The sequence below is a fragment of the Trichosurus vulpecula genome, chromosome 5, assembly GCF_011100635.1.
Source record: "Trichosurus vulpecula isolate mTriVul1 chromosome 5, mTriVul1.pri, whole genome shotgun sequence".
Lineage (NCBI taxonomy): Eukaryota > Metazoa > Chordata > Mammalia > Diprotodontia > Phalangeridae > Trichosurus > Trichosurus vulpecula.
The window spans coordinates 215669572-215693181 of record NC_050577.1 but is presented as its reverse complement, the minus strand read 5'-3'; the positions used below and the strand labels follow the sequence as shown (position 1 = coordinate 215693181).

The following is a 23610-nucleotide window of genomic DNA, read 5'->3' as shown; positions in this document are numbered from 1 at the left end:
CTCGGCTGGTCGTACATCAGGCTCTGGCACACAGCAGGCGCCTCTTCCGGCAGCGGCCCAAGCCCCGGGGGCTCGGTCCGAGGCCGGGCAAGGGCCAAGGCGAGGAGCCGGAGCCAAGGCGGTGGCTCCCGCCCGGGCGTCTTTCAAACTGCGTGTGTCGAGGTCCGCTCGCAGGCGGCGCCTCTAATGGAACCCGCGCGAGGCTCCGGGCCAATGGACGCCGCGCTTCCTGCCGCCGCCGGCCAATGGCGAAGCGCGTTCTTGGGGCGTGGGCGGCGCGGGCGTCTCTCGGCGCTCGCGCTCCGAGTGTGTGTGAGTGAGAGGGAGAGAGCCGAGCGGCTGGGCTGGGTGCGCACAGCCGGGCTTCCTCTGCCTCTCGCTCCGGCTCCGTCTGCTCAAGCGCGGGCGCTGCGGCTCGCGCCCATCCCGTGAGGCCCCAAGGAAGGGGGTGGGGAGCCCGCGAGCCGGGCGGCAGCCGAGGAGATGCCCGAGTTCCTGGAGGACCCGTCGGTGCTGACGAAAGACCGGCTCAAGAGCGAGCTGCTCGCCAACAATGTGACGCTGCCGGCGGGCGAGCAGCGCAAGGACGTCTACGTGCAGCTCTACCTGCAGCACCTCACGGCGCGCAACCGGCCCTCACCTGGCCCCGCGCAGCCCCCGCCGCCGGCCCCGGCCGCTAACAGCCGCGCGCCCCCGGACTTCTCCAGCGACGACGAGCGCGAGCCCACGCCGGTGCTGAGCGTTGCGGGCCGCGGGCGAGGAGGCGCCGCCGCCGGAAGGGTACGGATCCCCCCCCCCCCCCCCGCAGAGAGCGGGAAGCCCCCCCGCCGTGACCGAGGACTCCCCCCTCCACCCCCCAGTCGAGATTGGGGATCCCTCCCCTGCCGGGCGTCCCCTGCGGGGAAGGGCGGGCCTTGTCTCAGCGCCCCCTCCCCCCCAGGGTACGGAGTGTTCCCTTCCCCCGCCTTGACAAAGCCCCGAGTCTTCTCCATTATCCTCTCCGCCCCCACTAACGAGCGTCCCCCTCCCCCCTCGGCGATGGGGCGCCCTCTCCGTGTCCTTCCTCTCCGTCCCTTTGTGGCCGTGAAGGCCAGCCCCGGGCCGCCTCGGAGCCGGTCCCCGGCCGGGGCCTCAGTTTCTCCTCGAGTGTTCTCGGGGCCCCCATCTGGGACGCTCGGTTGCCGTCGTAAATGTGGTGTGGGCGGGCTCACGGGCTGGCGAGGCAGGGATTCCGTTTCTCCGACTGTAAGGGAGGGCGGCTCTGCGGACCCGTCCCAGCTCCGCGGGCCTCGGAGCCTCAGTTTCCTGCTCTGTAAATGTGGGGTTTAGGGCCCCCGCGGGCTTCACGTGCGATGGCTTCGGGAGCCCCAGTTCTCTGCGGGGGGGGGGGGCTGCCCTATGCGCTGCCCCGCCCCCGCGGGGGGGGTCGACAGTCGCCTTGTACTGGGGCGGGGGGAGGGCACTGTCTCTAAGCCTCCCGCGGGCTGCTCAGGCCTCGCCGCTGCCTTTTCGCGCTCGGGTAACCGCCGGGCTCGGAGCGCGCCCTAGGGGCGGGGGGAGGGCTGGGGCCGAATTCAAACTGCGGGCCTCAGCCGTTCCCGCCTTTTTGCCCCGCGCGGGGCCGAGCGCCGCAGACTCTCCTCGGCGAGGCGGCTTCGCTTTCACCGTGACCGCTGCGGGGCTGGGAGCGCACTCGGCCCGGGCGGGGGCAGAAAGAGCGGCCCGGGAACTTTACGGTCCTATACCGGGAGGGAGGTTTTGTGCCGGGAGACGCCCCCTGGGAAAGGACCTTCCGCCGGCCCCGCTGGGAGAGACTCTCGGTGTTTAGAAGAGTACGGCGATTCTTACTTTACATGTGTAAACTGGGGCTTATTGATGCATCTCATGGCTGGGGGCGGGGGATTCGGGGGGCTTTGTTTTGAATCAAGGTGAAACTGGTTAGATTTCCTAGAGTTTAATTGTGTCAGTATTCCGATCTGTAGTTGCTGGACCTGTGTGATGTACTTCAGAACAGACTGCAAACTAACGTTTGACTAGAAAACGGGTTTTGAGTAAGAGTCGACGTTCAGAGGAAAGCACTCAGCCAAAGGATCCTTCCCTTCAGTAGCTGGTTTTATTTGCACAGGGTTTTTGTACTGATCATGTATGTTTGAAATCATAGGACTGCAGTATAAAGCAGTTGGTGCACTAGTGCCTAATTCAGAACAATGTAGTAGTTTCAGTACTTTTTTAGATTATTATCGAAAATAAATCTTTGAAAGTGTATCTGTAATAAAGTAAGTATAGAAATAAGAAGACTTGGCATGTACCTATACTAGTATTAAGGCGAAGTTTCTTTCAGAGCCACTTGTATTCCAGTAATTGCAGTACCTTTTTAATTGTGCACAAATACTTGGTCACCACCTTTAAACCTAGAATATACAAACATAAATGAAAAAGTTAGGGTAGCCTGATAAAATTTCAGCAGTTCATTCTGGAATTAAAAATCAGGTACAGTTTATGGTGTAAATTCCACTGCTTTATTCTTAATTATTTTTACATATTTGAACAAGGCCACCAGTTTTATTTTTAGAATTTGAGAAGGGAATATTTAGACAATTTAAATGCTCTCTATAGGAAATAAAATTTTCTTTCAATACTTCAATATCAACATTTTAAAAAGTATAGAATTTTATCATCAACAAACATTTAGAAATTGCCCTCTATGTTCAGCTGCTCACTGTGTTAGGAACAGGTGGTACTGAAACAAAATTGACATGGCCCCAGTCTTCCAAGGAGCTTACATTCCATTGGGAGGTTAATGTAATAAGATAATAAGTATGCAGAATATGTAGTCAGAATACGAAGGGGTTTTGTGAAAGATCATCCCTAAGTATGTCTCAACAGTTTAATAATAAATTGTTGTGTTCATTTCTGCCGATGAATCTTTCTGAACTTAGCAAAATCCATCCTCTGGGAATGGTCTGTCAGAGCCCCCCTCCCACCCACTATTAAGCCTGGCTAGCTTGGTACATAGAAGCTAACACTAAGGTGGCAATAAACCACCTCCGCCACAATGAAGAGTCAACTGGGATACTTCACTGAAGGAATTTTATAAACTTTTAACAGCAGCTTTCAGTTTTACATTACTTCTTAAACCAGACTGTATATCTTAAAGTAAATAACATGCTTTTTAGACCCACAAAATTATGGAAGTGGTTTATTTTGTACCAGGGCAGTTCTTTTTGATCATATGTACCTGTATTTTATTTAACTACTCAGTGCTGGCAAATATGATCTCATTAGATATCTTTATTCTCTCAATAAACTCTTGGGGTGGGGCAGGGCAGTTGGGGTTAAGTGACTTGCCCAAAGTCACACAGCTAATGCATGGGTCAAGTGTGTGAGTTCGTATTTGAACCCAGGTCCTCCTGACTCCAGGGCCGTTGCTCTACTCACTGCGCCACCTAGCTGCACCTCAATAAACTATTAAAAATAATACGCTCTTATTATATGTTCTGGGCTCAGTAAGGTCAGAGTGGATGGTCTTTAACATTCTTTAGAACCTGTTCCTTAAAGTAATCTATGGAATAGTGTGTATGTCTGCAAGTATGATTTATTCCTTAAATAAACTGACGGCTTGAATTAAAAAAACAACTAAACTAAATTTGGTTCTTTGATTCTGTTATTTGGCAGCGGTTTTATTAATAGTCTTTCCAAAAAGACTTGTTGCCTGCCGCCCCGCCCCCCCCCACCCTCCCGCCAGTTAGGTCCTAGCTCCAGACCCTTCAGAGAAATGCTTACTCTCTGGATGCAGGGTTAAGATAAGTGGTCAAAACAACTATAATAAATGACATGTTGGGAGAGGTGCAGAGTAACGGGAGGTTTTAAAAAGAAAGTTCGGAGTCGGAGCTGCTGCCGTCACGTTGGGGTGAAGACGTCCAATAGATGATGGTTCAGAGCTGGAAGGTGCAAGCTTAAGTCATCCAGTAGTGCTGTTGGTTGAAACAAAGTGTACTAGAGAAGGTTATTAGGGATATTCAGTTTTTCTGGGTTGTCACAAACATTCAGAAATAGCTTTTATCCTGTCTTAAAGTTGGAAGTGACCTTAAAGGTTCATCACCTGAACAGCTTTGAAGGTGATCTTTCTTTTTTTGGTTTTTCAATAGAATTTCAAAATTAGTGAAGACTTGTCCTAGACCAAACATTTCCCTCCTTTCAGAGTGTACTGTTTGTTTTATCAAATGTGATTGGCTGTATGAGAGGAATGTTGGGAATGAAAGATGAAATTATTTAAGCTTCCAGTTTTTAGCATTTAGACTTGTGGCAAATTGCCTTTCTCTTTCATGAAAATAATCATAAAACTTGGACTACTTGGAAGCCAGCATCCTTGAACAGCCCACTGAACCAAACTTGTTGCAAATGATAATCTCCTAGCGGAAAAAATCTGACTCTTAAAAATATGTACCAGAAATTTTAAAACATACTTAGAAGAGTGCTAGACTTTAGCATACATTTGCATTGATAGGATTTTGTAGTGTTTTACTTTATGACCTCACTCTATGGAAACCTCTCTATAAATATTATGCCCTCAGCATCAAGGCCACACTTTCCAGGTTGCTGCCATAAGAGTTGCAATGATGTTGCTGTTGAGTACTTTTTGGCATGTTCATAGTAATGTAGGTCACTGATTAATAGACCTAAAAAAGATCTACTTGTGGTTTTTTTTTTTTTTAAAGCGCCTAATTTCAAAAGACCATGGCCAGTGCCATCAATAGGATTTCAGGGTTTGGGGGGAGTATAGGTGTGGAGAATTGGAAAGAGTTGGTATTGGGACAAGGAAAATGAGAGATTTCATAGGAACTGACAAAAGAGGCAAGAGGAATGGTGCTTTGAAAGGGAATTTTAGTGTATAGTGGCTTATTTTTCGGCACTGATGGCTGGGTCTCCAAGGGACATTTTAAATGCTAAATATTGTTTTAGGAGTATTTTTTTTTAATTGGAGAGTAATATTAGAAGTTTTATGGCTAAAGTGCTAGGTTTATAAGTTATGTATATTAAGAGAAGGGAAAAAGCATTTATTAAGTACCTACTATGGGCCAGGTCTTCATAGGTCATCTGGTAGGTAGGTGCTATTAAATAATTTCCATTGTACAGTTGAGAAACTGAGGTCTACAGGAGTTAAGTAGCATGTCCAGATTCATACATCTAATGTCCTGAGGCCTGATATGAATTCAAGTCAGACTAAAGACCCAAGGTTCTCTTCATGGTACCACCTGGCAAGCTTTTCTCCATGCTTATTATATCTCCGGTTCTAACAGGACACTGACAAGGTTTGAAATAGTGGGGTTTTGACTATCATTATGAATGAACTGGAGATGATTGTTTTCGACAGATGTTTACATTTGACAGCCTTTGTGACTGGCAGTGTTTTTTAAAGCAAGACTTACTAATCTTGTTTTGTAGGTTATTTTCAAAGTTTGAAAAAGAAATGTGTGGTCCAGTTTATTTTTTGGAGGATTGAGTATTTACAACTTATCTTTTCAAAAGTAACATTCAGTGCTTGCTGTGTACAAAGCAATATGCCCGAAGTTGGAGATGAAAAGTTGAGATAAAACATCCTGATGCTTACTGACTAATTGGGATGTTAGATGCAAACCTATCTCTTTAATGAGTCATGGATACTACTCCCTCTACTGGCATATTGTCTCAACCTCTGTAACTCTCCTTTTTCTTCCTTTAGCAACTGGGCCCTTTTCTCTAAAAGGCAAAACCAAACACTTATAAGCATTAGTAAATATCAATACAATCTACTTAACTTGGTTTTGCAACCGTTTACATTTAAATGAATGAATTTTAACCTGAATCATAATTTCAGTCACTCTCTCGAAGTCTTCATCAGATGTCTTTGCTCTCCTTCTTATTCACTTGTCCTTTTATTTAGTTCTTGTTAGTGCATGCTTTGTCCTGCTATTGTTTTTATTTGTTGTTGTCATTATTTTATAAAAGTTTTTCACTATTTTTTATACTCTTCATGCATATTGCTTTTATTTGCATTGTAGGTCCTGTTAAATTAGTATAGTTTATAACGCTTTCAGGATATATTCCTAGCAGTGAAAATAATTGGATTAAAGAGTGGGGTGTGTTTGTGCTGCTGCCAAACTCATCTATATGAGGGTGCTCTGTTTATAATTCCATCAGCACTCTTAAGAAGTGAATCAAGGGATGGCCCCTTTAATTTAAAAAAAAAAAAAATCAGACTGGGTGGGGAAGATCTTCAGGGTTGCTGACCAAAGGAGAAACAGTATTTACATTCACTCTGAGTCAGGAGGGCCCAAAAAATTAAGTGGTGCTTGGGCAGAGACCTATTGTCTAATTCTTGAGAGCCAGAGTGAATTAGGTTTAGGCTTGGTTTTTGAGGAAGAAATCTAGCCAGTAAACCCCAAGTAAACTAGGTAGCTTTCATCAACATTTCCCTTCCTTAGGTGGGAGGAGAGGACAGGCATATTCTATGAATGGCTGTTTCCTCAAAGTAAGAACTTGAAAAGACCTTAGCTTAAAAGAGCCAAGGTCTCCAGTCATCCTGATTGATTGATATCTGGCCACTGGTCCTAGATGGCTCTGGAGGAGACAGTGAGGCTGATGACTTTGCACAGCCCTCCCTCACTCAAGTCAAAGTCAATTCCAGGTCATGTCATCATCTTCTTGATGTAATGGTTCTCTTCCAGAATGAAGGACAGACCACATTTGTTTGCTTTTTTGAAAAAACTATCCCTTGACCATTTATAGCCGTTGAGGACTAGAAGTGGACTTTATAAATTTTTAATTTCCCTATCTATTTTAGATGTCAAATTTTTATATGTTACAGAATAACTTTTCCCGATTTGTCTTTTTTTTCCTTTGGATCCTTTGTTGTACAGAATTTTTTTTTTTTATTTTGAAGTGATTGAGACTCTTTTATCTCTATTGATCCCTTCTGGTTTAATAGAAAGTCATCTATATTACCTTCTAATAGTGTTTATATTACTTGAGGCTATTGTAATAGTGACACTGGTTAATATACTTAATTTTAAAGTAAATTAGGAATGATGAAATATTATATAGTGTATTTCATTTATATAATAGCACCAGAAAATGAGCTATTTCACAACTTTAAAAAAATAAATATTTTTGATAGAAATCTTTCTGTCTTAAATATTATTTTACCTTTTCTTTGTGATTTGTGGGAATGAGCAGTGTAATGAATGGAAAGGGCACTAAAGTTGAGGTCAATGTCTGGGTGTTCCTGTCCTTATGTGACTTTGGGCAAATCCGTAAATTCTCTGAGCCTCGGTTTCTGTATCTATAAAATGGAGATAGGGAAGAAAGAACTTTATAAACTGTGAAGTACCGTGTAAAAGCGAACTGTTTTTGTCAACTGAGTATCTTTGATTTGTGTTTAAAATAAGAACAAATGGCCTGAGGGGTAATAAGACCATACATTTAGAGCTGGAAGGGACCTTAGAGGTCACCAAACCCAATCCTCTCAATTTGTAAATGAGGAAACTAAGGCCCAAAGTGGTTATCTAATTAATTAGTAAGGTACATAGATGACATTTTAAAAACTTTAGTTCTTTTTCAATTAACAGGCATTTATTTTCTATTCTCCCCTCCCCCCAGTTAAAAAAAAGAGAGAAAAACAAAATTCTTATATAACATATCCACAGTCAACAAAACAAATTTCACACTAGCCATATCCAAAAATGTCTGTGTCCTTCTTGCTTCATCATTGGTCCTCTGGAATCCTGGCTGGCCACTACTTTGGTCAGAGTTCTTGAAGTCTCGCAGAGTTGTTTGTCTAGACAACTGTTATTCTTATATACATTGTTTTCCTGGTTCTCCTCACTTCACTTTGCACCAATTCTTAAAAGTCTTTTCAAGTTTCCCTGTCATCATTTTCCACTTTTGCATCTTATGTTTGGACTTGATGTCTATTAGAGAATGCTTAAAGGCTACATTTTCCTAATTTCCTAGTACTATGGTTGATGTTGTCAGATAAGTGAAGTTTACTGAAGTAAAGTTCCAGTAGGCTTCCTGGTAATTTTTTTTTAATGTGTAGACCTAGGCAAAAGAATTGATTTGATATATTCTGGAAAGATATTTGAAGTTAGAGGACTGAGCTTCAAATCACACCTCTCATAAACTAGCCTTTGTGACCTTCGGCAAGTCATTGAACTTCACTGGGTTTTAGTTTCCTTATCTGTAAAAGGTGAGAGCATTCGGCTGGATTTCTTCTAGAGTCCCTAACAATGTTAAATCAGTGATCCTAATGTTTAAAGCTATAAATAGGTGTGACTTAAAAAAAAATAATGCCCAGAAATACTAATTATAGGTGTAGTTTTTTTAAAAGATCTCTCCTTTTTTATTAACTTTGAAAATGATTGGAACCTAAATTTAAGATATGAAATGAGATTTTTAAAAATAAATGACAACTCAAATATTCAGGTGTTTTCTCCTTCAAATTAGTCACTTCAGAGACTATATTTGAATGATGCTACTAACATTCAACATCTTTCTAAGTTTTCTTTCAAAATATTTCAGTGAACAAGCAATTAATTTTCTCTCCCCACCTGTCTCCCATGGGGGAGTGGGAGGAGCAGGAAAACTCGTATAACAAATAAGTATAGGCAAACAAAATAAATCCGCAGCCTTCACATTCCTTTGAATAGTCTCTTTTATTCAAAATAGCTTATCTTTCAGTTGGAAGTTAATTTGAGTCTGATAGATAATCTTTGTAGGATCAAAGATTTAGAGCTAGAAGAGACCTTTTTTTAGAGGCCATTGAGTCCAATTCCCTTATTTTGTAGATAAAGGAAACTGAGGCACAGTGAGGTTAAGTGATTTGCCCTGAATTACACAGTTAGCTCATGTGGGAAATAGAATTTGAACTTAGGTCCAGCACACACTGTCATCTTGTTGCCTAATACCAACAGCTAACATTTATTTAGTTTTTTTTTTTAAGTTTGCACAGCACTTTACATATATTAGTGAGGTGTAAATGCTGTTTCAGTTTTACAAATGAGAAGACTGACTGAGAAGTTAGTTGATTTGCCTAGGACCACACAAGTGTCTAATGCAGATCTTAACTCCCATCCAACCGTTTCAGTCTCCTGTACCATGTAGATAATTTAGGTTGGTTGGTAATCTTTTTGTTTAAAAGTGACATGTGATCATAAAATCCTCAGTTACATTTTCCATCAAATCAGATAGTTTCTCAAAAGAGTAGCTTGAGAAATGTTTTCAGCAATTATTGCTTTGTTGGAATAAAGATTATCATCTTGGGGGAGAGGGAGACTATTTTGAAGAGAACGCTCATTTAGATATATAAATTTTCTCACATTGCACAGGTGACTTAACCTCTCAGTCATAGTTTTTTCATTTGTAAAATGACAGAAGTAGATTTGATTATTATGCTCCTTCTAGCTCCCAAGTTCTCTCCCTTTTTTAAGCTCATTATAATCACAACGTGTGTCAGTCAGTAACATTTATTAAACACTTTGTGCCAAGTACACGTAACCCTACATTCATGCTAAGCTCTGAGGATACAAAGAAAAGTAAAAGACAGTCCCTGCTCCCAAGGAGTTTATCGTCTAATGGGGGAGCACCGGGAAAACAACCACACACAAACAAGCTATAGACAGAATAAATGTGTGCATGTCATAAACGTAGCCACATTAAAATTGGATTACACTGGCGGAGAAGCTTATAATAATCCAAGTTCCTCAAACTATTCTCGAGACCAGTGCTAAACAAAAGGTTTTCTTACCTTTAAATGGAATTGCCAAATTTGTTTTCTAGTACGTTCATAGTTTGTTGAAGGAAAATATTTAGGCCCAGCCTGTGATCGTTAACACATTTTTAGTATGCCTTCCCGTGTTTGTCAAGTGGTGTTGTTCAGTCATGTCTGACTCTTTCTGACCCCATGGACCATAGCCTGTAGCAAACTGGACCTTTTTATCCTCCACTCTCAAAGTCTGTCCAAGTTCATGTTCATTTTTTCCTTGATACTATTTATCCATCTCATCCTCTGCTGTCCCCTTCTCCTTTTGTCTTCAGTCTTTCCCAACAGCAGGGTCTTTTCCAATGAGTCCCATCTACTCGTTACATAGACAAAGTAGTTAAGCTTCAGCTTTAGTATCTGACCTTCCCGTGAATAGCCTAAATTAATTTCTTTCAAGTATTGACTGATTTGATCTTGCTGTCCAAAAGACTCTCAAAAGTCTTCTCCAGCACCGGAATTTGAAAGCGTTACTTCTTGCACACTTGCACTGAGCTTTCCTTATAGTATAACTTTCACAGCCATGCATTGCTACTGGAAAAACCATAGCTTTGAATATATGGACCTCTGTCAGCAAGGTGATGTCTCTACATTTTAGTTTGCTGTCCAGATTTGCCATAGCTTTCCTTCCAAGGAGCTAACTTCTTTTAATTTCATGGCTGCAGTTGTCATCTGTAGTGATCTTTGAGTCTGAGAATATAAAATCTGACACTGCTTCCATTTCTTCTCTCTTTTTGCCAGGAAGTGATGGGACCAGTTGCCAAGATCTTAGTTTTTTAGATGTTAAGCTTCAAGCGAGCTTTTACACTCTTACCCTCATCAAGAGGCTTCTTAATTTCTCTTCACTTTCTGCCATCAGAGTGGCATCTGAGATTGTTGCTATTTCTCCTGGCAGCCTTAATTCTGGCTTTTGATTCATTGAACCTGGCATTTTGCACAATATGCTCTGCATTTAAGTTAAATAAGGTTACAATTTACAGGCTTGTAGCACTCCTTTTCCAGTCTTGAATCAATTAGTTGTTCCATGTTTGGTTCTAACTTGCTTCTTGGCCCGCATACAGGTTCTTCAGGAGACAAATAAGATGGTATGGTACTCCCATATTTTTGAGGACTTGCCACATTTTGTTGTGATCCACGTAGTCAAAGGCCTTATTATAGTGAATGAAAGCAGAAATATGGTTTTTTTTTCCTGGAATTCCTTTGCTTTCTCCATAATCCAGCCAATGTTGGCAATTTGGTCTCTCATTCCTCTGTCTCTTCCAGCCTGCTCTTTTGGTAGTTTTCAGTTCATATTTTGCAGAAGCCCAGCTTGCAGAATCTTAAGCATAACCTTGCTAGTATTTGAAATGAGCACAGTTGTCCCTTAATTTGAACATTCCTTGTCATTGCCTTTCTTTAGGATTGGGACAGAAACTGATCTTTTCCGATCCTTAAGACTAATTGACCATTTTGACTAAGATTTTTTTAATACAGAGTTTATACACTGCTGTTAAGTGTGTAGACTCAGAACTTAATTCATCAATTTCTTGTGCTTTGCTTTTTTGTTGTTATTAAAATATAATCTAAGAATGGGTTACTTTAAAAGCTCGTTTTCACTTTTAGTGTAATTGTATAGTGTGCTGATTGTCAAGATAAATGGATGTCTTGTTAATTTATGTGGAAAAAGAATTTTAGATATTTATACAAAATGTACTGTTGTTTGCAGAAAGCTACAAAGAAAACTGACAAACCCCGCTCAGAGGAGAAAGATGATCTTGATGTAACTGAACTCACTAATGAAGAGCTGTTGTCTCAACTTGTGAAATACGGAGTAAATCCTGGCCCTATTGTGGGTAGGTTAATCTAAATTCTTTTTCTTTTCAGAGAGAGAGTACCAAATTGTTGAATTAAAGTTTCATTTGACTCAGAATTGGACAATACTACCCAAACTCATTACATCAACAGGGATCCTAGTAACCATTTACCATGTGAGTTTGAAGAAGTGCACAAAGTGTTAGATGTGATTTTTGCTTTTCTTCATATTTCTGTCTTCATGTTTACATTCTAGTGAAGGAGACATGTAAATAAATGATACATATAAGAAATCAGATATTCAGCAAATATTTACACCTTTCTGTGTGTAAAGCTCTATGCTAGGTGCTTATATATATATCTATAGATATATATTATACAGATAGATATGAAAACAGGGCAATGCTTTACCTAAAATCTGGCATTTTATACAATAGGTATTTCTATCAATACAGATTGCCACCCTTTTGTGATTCAAATGATAAGACCCATTAGATTTTAGTGGAGCAATAGTATCTTTCTATAATGCTTTATATATTCTGAGATGCTTTCCTGTATATCTAGACTCAGAGTCAGAAGCACTCTAGTCTTGACTGCCAAGTAACTTAACTCTGTCACAGGATCAATTCTATGAGTCTCAATAGTTTCCTTTGTAAAGTCATTATAATGATATTTAGACAATTCACCTCTTACGGATACTGTGAAGAAAGTATTTTGCGCATTTTGAGGCACTACATAGATGTGTGCTATTAACAAGGATAATAACATTTCAGCTGCAGAATTAAATTGGATTACGTCTATTATGATTCCTTGTAGCCATGTCTCACTTCATATTTCACCCTTATGAAGCATGTAGGGTAGATATATCATTATACAAGTATCAGTGGAGATTCACAGAAAAGGAACCGGAGACCAAGGGACTAAAATAAGTTGCCCAAGGTCACAGACCTGGACTAGAACCCAAGGCTCTTTTATTTTACCTTAGTGTTTAGTGTTCTTTTGACCGCTGCACCACGGCATAGGGAGAAAAGCCTTGACACAGAATCAATAGAAATGAAGGTTTCAACACACTTCCCAACTCTAGGACCCTGAACAAATCATTTATTTGACAAACTGGGACACCCAAAGACAAATTATGTTCTTCCTGCCCTTCAGGAGCCTATTTTCATTTGGGGAGATATTATGTATGTGTATAAGTAGATAGAAAATGAAAGGAAGGTATGGGGGAGCATACAAGGCAAGGCCTCAGAGGCGGAGCAGCACGTAGAGTGCTGATTTATACAGAGATGACTTCTATAAGGACCTGAGTTCAAATTCTGCCTCAGACACTTATTAGCTGTGTGATTCTGGGCAGGTCATTTAGCCTTTCAAATTCAGTTTCTGCATCTATAACATGGACATGCTAATAGCACCTAGCTCACAGGATTCTTGTACTTATCAAATGACATATTTATAAAGAGATGGATAGATAGATATAGATATAAAACATTGCAATGCTCTACCTAAAATCTGACATTTTATACGATAGGTACTAATACCAAAACAGATTGCCACCCTTTTAACAGTAAAGTTACTATTTTATTATTTGCTAGAATGATTTTAAGATTCCGAGCCTCAATTTCTTTATTTGTAGAGTTGGAGTAATGGTACTTCCACTATTTCTCTCATAGCATTTTGTGAAGAAAGGACTTTGTAGAACTTAAACTACTAAATGTGTTATTTTTTTCTATGTAAGATTAGTATAACATTCATTCATGCCAGGATTTACTATCTGTTGATTATTCTTGGCTAAAATTGACTAGGAACTAGGGACTCTTTACCTAACTTAGTAGGCAATAATATTATAATACTGTTCCTCCATTACAAATTGAAAGAAGATATTCACAAATTATAGAATCAGTTATTTTTCTTGATAATGTGCTGATGGGCAGGTGACAGGGATTGTCTTCTAAAGCTGATGCAGTCGGTGGCAGTCACTTCCAAAGCTGTAGACAAGAACAGTTCCTTGTCAGAATGACTTTTTGTAATGCTTTGTGTACAGTGGTTCTTTTTCTTTGTTTTGCGATGTACTTAAGCAGACTGAAGTTGTCTTCACTCAGTTATTTAATAAATTATGAATCAAATAAATGCTTACTGTCAATTCCTTGTACTCTGCTGGTTATAAAACTCCAGTTACTACTATTGCCTTGAGGGTCAAATAGAAGCTTCTGTTTGACTTCACAGTTTGACAGAGTCTGCCTTTTCAGACTCATTACACATTACTCTTCACACACTGTACCTTCCAGCTAACTTGGCCTCCACAGCATTCTTCAATGTCTTGTCTCCCTGCCTTTGGGCCCATAGGCTGGCCTTGGAGTTATACACTGCCTCTTACTCTCTGCCTTAGAGGAGACCCTCCTACTTGAGGCCTTTCTTGACCACCCTTTCCTTTTCCTATCCCTGTCATACATATGTTCTCATTGTGTATGTGTACATCTTTCCCTTCAATAGAATGAAACCTTGAGGGAAGGAACTATTTCATTTTTGTCCCTATATCTAGTATCTAAAACAACACCTGACCCAAAGTAGGCCTTTAATAAATAAATGCCCATTAAACAATTAAAATAAGGTCAAGTGTAAGTTTGATTTCCCTTCATTTCAGTGTAAATGACTTGAGAGAAATAGTAGTTATACTATATATTGGGCAACAATTTTATTCCAGAGGCAGATAGTTAAAATTTATTTTCATAAAGATCCACCTTCTCTCCCTACCACCCCTTCTCTATTATCTGAGAAAGGAAGGAAAAAAATACTCCCGTTACAAACGTGTAGGATCAAGCAAAACAGATTTCGACCTTGGCCAGGTTCTCTCCCTTCCAATTCGTGTCAGTCTGCACTCTAAATCCACTGGCTCTCTCAGGAGGTAAGTTTCATCATGACTGCTTGAATTGTGATTGGTCCTTATATTCATCAGAGTTTTTAAATCTTTCAAAGTTGTTCGTCTTCACAGTATTGTTATAATAATAACTGTTCTGCTATCTATTTATTGTTCTACTAACTTCACTCTGCCTCAGTTCATGTAAGTTCTCTCCACACCATCATCCCATTATTTCTTAACAGCACAATAGTACTCCTCATTCATGTATCTTATCTTGTTCGGCCATTTTCCAGTTAATGGCCACCCCTTCGATTTCCAATTCTTCACTACCACAAAAGGAGCTGTTTTAATTATTTTCCTCTTTTATTTGTTCTCTTTGGCATATAGACCTAGTAGTGGTATTATTGGGTCAAAGGGTATGCCCAGTTTTATAACTTTGGAAGCATAGTTCCAAATTGTTTTCCAGAATGTCTGGACTAGTTCACAGTTCCACCGGCAGTGCATTAATGTGCCAGTTTTCCCAAAGCCCCTTTTGTCTTATTTTGCCAGTCTAATTTGTGTGGAGTTTAAATCAGGAGTTCCTAACCATTTTTTTATGGTTAAGTTTTTTGGTAGTATGAAGAAAGCTATGGACCTTTTCCCAGAAAGGTTAGTGAAAATAAAAATGAATTCCCACTTCTTATCTTCTCCCATCTAATACATAGACATCCTTGAAATCTGTCTGCAGACCTCCCAGTTAAAAGTCTCAGGATTAAACAAATTGTGAGGTTTTGTTTTCTTTTGTAGTACGTGTTTTTGGTAAATACATTTTCTTGAAGTGCCAGATACTAATAGTCATAACTGATCCTTTTAGGGATTCTTCTAGGAAGTCTAGTTTTGGTGTTGGGTTTCTGAAAGAAATTTGTTACAATTAATACTTATCTAGGAACCAATATAACACAAAGACAAGACAAATATAAAATATGGAGACTAAAAGGTTTTTTAAGGAAAACTTTGTCAAGACACTTCATTTATTAATATTGAAATTAAATTACCTTGTAGTTTATTTAGATTTGATATACAGGTATTAACTACTGAAGTTAAGACCATTCACGTGGTTACTTTTAACACACCCATCATCAGTCGCCAATATAAATGTTTACTGCCATGCTTAGTGTCATGCTAGGAATTGCAGGGAATACAGAAAAGGTTATGACATAATTGGGCATGTAAAACTAGTGTTTGAAAAAGTTAAGTGTTACATTTTGTGATTTTGATTATAAATACATTAGTTCATTTTAAAAAGCAATCAGTGGGTTGAATTTGAGGAAAAGTTTCACATAAGAGATAGAAATTACAGTAGAACTTGAAGACAGGAAAATAATGTTTAAAACTTTTTTGAAGTAATAATAATAAGCGTGTTGGGAAAGATTTGATGGGGTGAAAATTAAAACATATCTAGGGTTAGTTTTCATATTCTGTGCCCTTGTCTGACCGCGCATGTTTATGTATCAGGTTTATTTTTAACTACATAGATCAGTTAAATTTGAAACTGATTACTAGTAGAAAAAGAAGTATAAAAAATAACCAAAAGTAATAATGAAATATGAGACTACATGACAATAGTTACTAAACAAGTTTCATTTTAATATAGGAACTACCAGGAAGCTATATGAGAAAAAACTGCTAAAACTGAGAGAACATGGTCCAGAGTCAAGATCTTCAACACCTCTGCCAGCAGTTTCTTCATCAGCAGAAAATGCTAGACAGAATGGAAATGATGACTCGGATAGATACAGTGATAATGAAGAAGGTAAATTTTAGCATAGCAGTAAAAGAGCATGTAACTTTTGGGGGGGATTTGGGTAGAGTAGTGCCACAAGGTAAAATTATTTCAGGGTAACCCAAAAGCAGATCTTTTGCCCCTATTGTTCTTAATGAAGTAATGTGATGTGGAAGAATTTTTCCTTATGACCATTCCAACTTAAATCTAAGATAATTATAATTGTTATATACTTGTCAGTGAATCTGATGGTTTCAGATAGGAAGAAAAAGTTAATTTTGATGCTTTTTAAAGAGTGATATGATTATGAGGATGGACAGTCTAAAATCTAGTCTAAATACAATAGTGTTTAATAAATCTCCTATTTCCCCCTTATTTCCTGACTGGTAATTTGACCCAGGTAGCCCATGTTGCTATACTAGTTAACTTAACCAGAACATAGAGAGCCAAAACATTTCTATGGATTTACAAAAAATAGAGGCTTTTTTTTCCACAACATCATTTTAGCAAGGAGGCAAAAAAGAGAACCAGGTCATCCACCCAACTATACTTAAATTTCCTGCCTCTTTTGCTTCTACAGGAAAGAAGAAAGAACACAAGAAAGTGAAGTCCACTAGGGAGTCTGTCCGTATTTCTGAACTTCCAACCTCTCCCTCTGGTGGATTTTTTCAGGCAGTTTCTTTTCCTGAAATTCGTGCCCGTCCTCCCTTGGGCTGGACTGAATTACAGGCAGCTAAAAGAGGACATAGCTCTAATAGAGACCCATTCAGGGAACCTCTGAGTACCTCCAGCTCACTTGGCATAGGACAAGCAGAAAAAGTAGTTTCAGGGGAGGATCTTTTCAGTTCTCCTAAGTATGGCCAGGATAGGTTCTTGGGCAAAAGTTCATTATCTTCTTCTCAGGCTGAACCATTTGCCACATTGGCCTCAGCTGCAGCTAGGCCTTCGTGTTCTCCTTCACTTAACCCCACCCCCAAATACCCCAGAGACCACTTAGAAAACATTTGTGGTGGAAATAAATATGAGTTTGGTTCTTCATTTACCGAGAGGGCATATAGTCTAGCACAGTCAGTTCTCTCCCAAAATAGAGAAAAGCCAGACATTTTAGAGAACTCACAAGTAATTACTCCACCTCTAGCTCAAGCCATCAGAGATTATGTAAATTCTCTGTTAATAAAGGCAGGAGCTAGTAACTTACCTGGAATTTCTAACCCCACCTCAGCTAATGTGGAAAACCCAGATAAAGAGGTTGGTCTGTCTCAGTTTCAAGAAACAGAATCCAGGTGTTCTCCCCCAAAATTCCCCAGACTGCATGAGAGTTCAGCAAAGGAAAGAGATTCAGGTTCTCTTCATGCTTCTCAAGATAACGTAGCACTTCCTGCCTTGGCAAAGGCTGTTATTTCTCAGTCACTCAGTACCTTAGGCATAGAAACTCCTAAAGAACGTCAGCATGACACATTAATCAGCCCAGAACCATCTTTTCCCCTCCATGAATCTATTTTAAAGGTAATTGATGAGGAGTGGAGTCACATTGATAAGGAGATCCCTCCAATGGCGAGCAAATACCCAGTTTCTTCTAGAGAGACCTCATGTGTGCTGTCAGTTCCCAAAGTGGATGATGAAATCTTAGAGTTGACTTCTGAAGTCACTTCACCAGCATCCGCTCGGGCTTGCAATAAGCAGCTTGATTTTGCCCTTTGCAGAACATATGAAGCAGCAGCAGGAGCCCTACAGATTGCAGCCCATACTGCTTTTGTTGCTCGGGCCATACAAACAGATATAGGTCAGGTTGCACAGATTCTCAGCTCTGATCCCAGTCAGATACCTGAAGCACTTAGGACCCTAAGCAGAACATATGATGCAGCCTCATTTCTCTGTGATGCTGCCTTTGATGAAGTGAGGATGGCTGCTTGTGGCATGGGATCTTCTACTGTGGGACGCCGGCACCTCTGGCTGAACAATGACAAAGTCAGTCCCACTCATAGGAACAAGCTGTCAGTGCTTCCTCTCAAAGGGGGAACACTGTTTGGAGGAGAAGTACAGAAAGTTATTAAAAAGCGTGGGAAGAGACAATGATGAAGTTGTAAGGCTGAGATCCTTTCTATGGTGATTAAGGCATGAAAAGCCCTGGAGACTTGACTAGCAGTTTCCAACTGTTACGGGCCAAGTTCAACCCAATCCTTCCTTTTTCTTTGCACAGATGAAAACCATATTCCAAAAACATTCAAAACACGGGAGTTGGCACTTTTATGGTTTATGGCTTACAAAGTACTACTAATTATTCCTTTCAAACTTTGGTGCATTTTATTCAATACTTTCCATTTGAGACTATTTCTATAAGATCATGAAACTTTTGATAGATTACAAGTTTATCTCCTTTGACCGTTAGGTGTACATTTTTACAACTAAGAAGCAAAATAAAAATCTTAGGTGCATTTCAATACTTTTAAAGATCTGTAATTTCATTGCTGTCAGTACTTTTTCTTCCAAAGCAAATTACAACTTCTCCACACCTTAGTATATTCTTTAATAGTTATAGTGGCTAACCTAATGATGAAGAGCTTCTCCAAACTTTGATTAGCTAGTCCTCTGATGCTAGTTTGTCTCTGGACCATATTAGAAGTCTTACTGCTTAATCACACCTTGCAAAACTTGTACATCATTAAGATAGCTTTGGAGAAATCATGACACCCACCTTGTTTTCCTTCCTTCCCCTCTAGTCACATGAGACATATGAATGGGAATTTAATGTTAAATACATGGAAAAAATAAGAGTTTTAATTAGATAGTCATAGATTTCCTAGAAATAATTCCCCATAGGAATACTGTATCTTTTCAACAACTATGTTTTGTGCTAAAAACATCAGAATTACTATTTTTGACTATTTTTCCTTCATCTTATTTTGTGCTTCGTATTAAGTAAAACTTTGTGATTAAAGTTAAAATTAATTTCCAAAATAAGTTTGAAATATTTGGTGTGTAAAATGATGGCAATGCCAAAAGTATGTTTATGTAGCTAGTTCTACAAAAGCTTGGTATCTTTTCTCATGTTTTGTTTTTGAAAGTATGTATTTAGTAATTGAATCCCCTATTTTTCTGTTTTATGGGAAATAGTAGCTTTGGTCTTAAATGTACCAAAAAAGATTATCTGTAGAGTAAGGTGTAATAGCAAATGGACTGCCGACCCATCAAAAGTGCCTAGAGTTTTTTATTGAGTAATCTTAAAACATTTGTATATGATAGAATATATAAAAGACTATATAAAAATTGAATAGCTACTAAATGTAATCACCTGGGCATTTGCCATTCCAGAACCCAACTAGCCTTAGGTTTTTTTATATGTTTTATACCTCTTATCTGCCTTTGGACTTTGTAAGGAATGTCATTGTTTTGCTTTTGTTTCTTCTGAAATGCTGTATGTGCTACTTACAGAGCGCTGTGCAATTAAGTTGTGATAATGTAGAGTGCCTCCACAAATTCAATAAAGTTTTTAAATTTGAAAGATATTGTGTGGCCTTCAAAAACCATGTAGCATGTGTGTTTATTCTTGGAACTTCACCAAATGATATCTTACTCAACATGGATCCCTTTCCCAGGTCCTTGGAGTAAATTTGACATCTTACAGTATTTACTTATAACTGAAAACTCATATTGCCAAATTCACATTATCATCACTTTTGATTTTCCTATTGTAGGGACCTGTTTTCTATACTCCTTTAAGCTTTTTCCAAAAGTTAGCAAATTTGTGAAGAATTAAATTTATTTGAATCCATTTAACTTCTTTTGTATACATACTAAATACAACTTGACTACTTTTTTTTAACTTTGTTTTCCAGTTCTTAAATTTCTATTCTGCTTCCTGTCTAGTCAAAACAAAACAAAACCCAAATACCCAAAATTTAAGAAACCCAAAGGGATTATCTATTTAGAGTTAGAAACAATCTTAGCCGGTCTTTAAATTTTACAGTTGAAAAAACTGAAACCCAGGAAAGGTTGTGCCATGGTCACCCAGGTGTTAAGTGAGAAAGCCAAGATTCAAACCTAGAGCATCCAAATCCGTTCTGTCTTCCATTTCAGTAGATTGCCTCAGTTTAAATAGCTCTTGTCCAGAAATAAAAGCTTTGATCACCCTGGCGGGGAGGGAGCACTTTAATCCCTCAATATGAAATAAAAGTAGTATTGCCTTGGTAAAATCATGATTTCATTTCTAATTTTGGCATTACAGTAATGTTTAAAATCCAGAAAGCTGAAGAAGCATAAGATGACTTTCTGCAACTGCATCTGTTTCAGGGATAGGGGTCATGGAGTAGAACCCTTGATGTTAGCCCAGTATACACATTCATAGCTGATGGTCAAACAAATAGTCACATAGGTTTTTCATTTGTTTAAGTGACATATCTGTGTATTGGTTTTTTTTTTTCTCTTATTTCATTAAGGGGCCAAAGAAGGAAATAGAGCCAAGGCCTTAGAATTTAGAAATTTAGTTTTCTGAATCTTTAAGCGGTGTCAGCAAATCTTATGACTAGGGCAATGGAATTGCTGTCTTTTAGAAAGATTTTTCACAGTTTTAGGAAGACAGCTTATGACCAGAAAGGTTATAAGCCAGTTAGCATCTTGATAGATTATAAACTCCTTGAGCAAAGGAATAATTTATCTTACAAATGTATCCTATTTGTAACCTCCATAATAGCTAACAGGGGTGCTTAGCAAATACTTTTAATTGAATTGATTTCTCAAGATACTGACAAAAGAATGTTCTATGAATCGTTTTTGTCATTGCATACAATTTAACACCCCCCCCCCCACCCCACCCCGTGCATTGCAACCACAGGGATAAAAGTAGTTTGCCTTAGAAAACACATAATTAATTTTGGTTACTCCCATCAAGTACCATTTGCTGGTTAACTGAAGGAATGACCAGAATCATTCCTTCTATAACATCATCTATTTCTTGAGTACACATAACTAGTTGTTAGTTTATTTCCATTAGAATTTTAATTTCTAGGCTATATCTAAGTTACTGTTACTTTAATTAAAAGTACTTTGTAAAGCACTTTAGAATACAGAGCTGAATGTGTTTTTATAAAAAGGAGTTTGGTCCCAGAGAGAATGGTGTGGAGATGAAAAAAGTAAACAGCATGAAAAAATCGTTACTTGCTTGAGAAAGATAAATAGGACACAATCAAATGGAAAAGTGGGGAACTGAAGAAGGCCTCATTTTTGGACAGATGTTGCATTTGAGCTGCTTTTTGGAATTTTGCATTTATAAAGACTGATATTAATTAGACTGATTTCAAAGCAACAGCAAGATGAATTAAGAGTTAATTTATTTTAAGTGCCAAAGAGTAATGGTGCTTTTGATGTTATTTCCAGAGCTCAAGCTTGAGAAGAGAGAGCCATTAAAAGGCAAGGCAAAGACTCCAGTAACACTCAAGCAAAGAAGAGTTGAACATAATCAGGTAAGTATCTTTCGTTTTATGATCTAGTCACTTAGATGTCTATTTAATTTTTTGGCAGTTGCTCATCTGACTCAATTTTCCCTTTAATGGATGATATACAAGTCCTAACAAGTATCATAAACTGTTAACAGTAGAATTGTTTTACTACTAATATGTTAAATAGTATTGAAAGTCTGAATTCTTGTCATGTGTTCCTTGTACGGTGGTAGCTTGTGATTTCTCTGAGAACATCAAATGTTCAGTGTATTCTCTGTCAGTCCTGTGTCTTTTTTTTAAAGCAAAGCAAACTATATCGCCTTGAGAAACATTAAAAAGATACGATCAGATCAGCTGAACCTAAACATAAACAGTCCTTTACTGTGTGTCTGACTTAGTAGTCACCTTGGAAGAGCTGACCTAGGTACCGTATGAGTTTTTCATCCTCCTGCTTTGGACTTGCTGTTGTTGCCTAGGACTTCCTTTACTTTAGTCCAGAGTGAGGTTTCAGGTCTTAACACGGATGATTGGTGAGAACAGATCCCAAAGCCGGCTTTTTTTCTGCACTACTGTTGTTCCCTGTTGCTGATGCTGGTCTTGTCTTGGCCTCCTGAGACAATGCTGTCTTTTCCCAGAGACATTTTCCTTATTTTTACCTCAGAAGTCCCACCTCTGCTTATCTCCTATGGTGAAATGCCCAAGATTGTCAGTTACCAGAGTTGCCACAGAATGGCTTTGAAGTCAACTCAGGTCCTGGAAGTATCTTTCAGACTTGATGATGGCAGGAAGTCTTTCCCCTATGGATGCTGACCCCACCTTCTATTGCAACTCTTGAGTCCATTTTCCACTTCTCACCCCAGAGTTTATCACCACCTGTGTGGTGGGAAAGGGAAATCAGCCTGGTTTTCCACTATATGTTACTGGTATCCCAAGTTGAACAACTGAATGCTTCCCTCCATAAAATGTTACACGTGTCAGTCAACAAAATCTGGGTTCATATCTTCTTACTAATCCCGTGTTCTTGAGCAAGACATCTGCTAAATAAGGACAATACTTGGTCTCAAAGAACTATTAACAAGGAATAGATAAAATAATCTAGGACCTCGATTCTAGGTTAAGTACTCAGCAAACTTTAGAGCATTACATAAATGTAAGCTACTATTACTATTGTAGTACTGTGTTTCAGCTACATTATGTTAAGATTTTTGTGGGAATCTACCACTTAAACACACTGTTAATTTGGGATTATAGGATCATAGATTTAGAGTTGGAAGGATCCTTAAAAGCTATCTTGTCCGGCCCCTTCATTTTACAATTGAGAGGCAATTAAGGGTCTTGCCTGAGGTCACAAGAGACAGGATTTGAACCTGGGTTTTCTTGATGCTAAGTCTGGCACTATTAACTCTGTGTGTGTGTGTGTGTGTGTGTGTGTGTGTGTGTGTGTGTGTGTGTGTTTTTAAGGTTTAACATAGATTCTTGGGATATCACCCATTTAAAATTTAGAGTTATTTTACATCTACACTTCTGAATGAGTAAACCAGAAGGGACCAAGGTGCACAGTTGACTCCATTTCTATCTCTCTGGTGCTCTCCCTGTCTTTCCTGATTCTAGAACTTAGTATGTCTCTCAACCACTAGAAATACTCTGATTCAGCCAGTAGGAGTACCCCGATGCCATCTTCAGCGAGATTGTGTACACATCTCATTTGCTAAGGCAAACCTGAAATTCCTTTAAAAAGAATTTTAATAATAGAGTAAGGGAAAAATAAATCCCAAAGGCTATTGAAACAAAATAAAGGGTGCAGAATTCTGACCCTCAGTTTAGTGTCTAGCTAAAGATAACTTAAATATACAGTTGTTTTCTTTTCTTTTCATTGACTCAGTCATATTTGGCTTAAGTAGATTTGAGTTGGTTACCACATCCAGTCTAGAGGGACCCTTTCCATTCTGCCCTGTCCCTTGTAAACATA

At 39.3% G+C, this 23610-nt stretch overlaps 1 protein-coding gene across 2 annotated transcripts in view; it reads left to right on the top strand.

Moving 5' to 3' along the window:
- Positions 1-270: 270 nt before the first annotated feature.
- TMPO (thymopoietin) overlaps positions 271-23610 on the top strand; it is a 36442-nt gene continuing 13102 nt past the window's right edge. Inside the window, exons 1-4 of one of the 2 annotated variants that reach the window (XM_036759519.1) lie at positions 271-780; positions 11502-11628; positions 16078-16236; positions 21580-21665. In XM_036759519.1, the coding sequence (XP_036615414.1) occupies positions 484-780; positions 11502-11628; positions 16078-16236; positions 21580-21665 (669 nt within the window). In that variant the 5' untranslated portion in view covers positions 271-483. Of the gene's footprint in view, positions 781-11501; positions 11629-16077; positions 16237-16786; positions 19726-21579; positions 21666-23610 lie in introns of those variants that run through there. The other variant, XM_036759518.1, reaches the window with a different exon arrangement.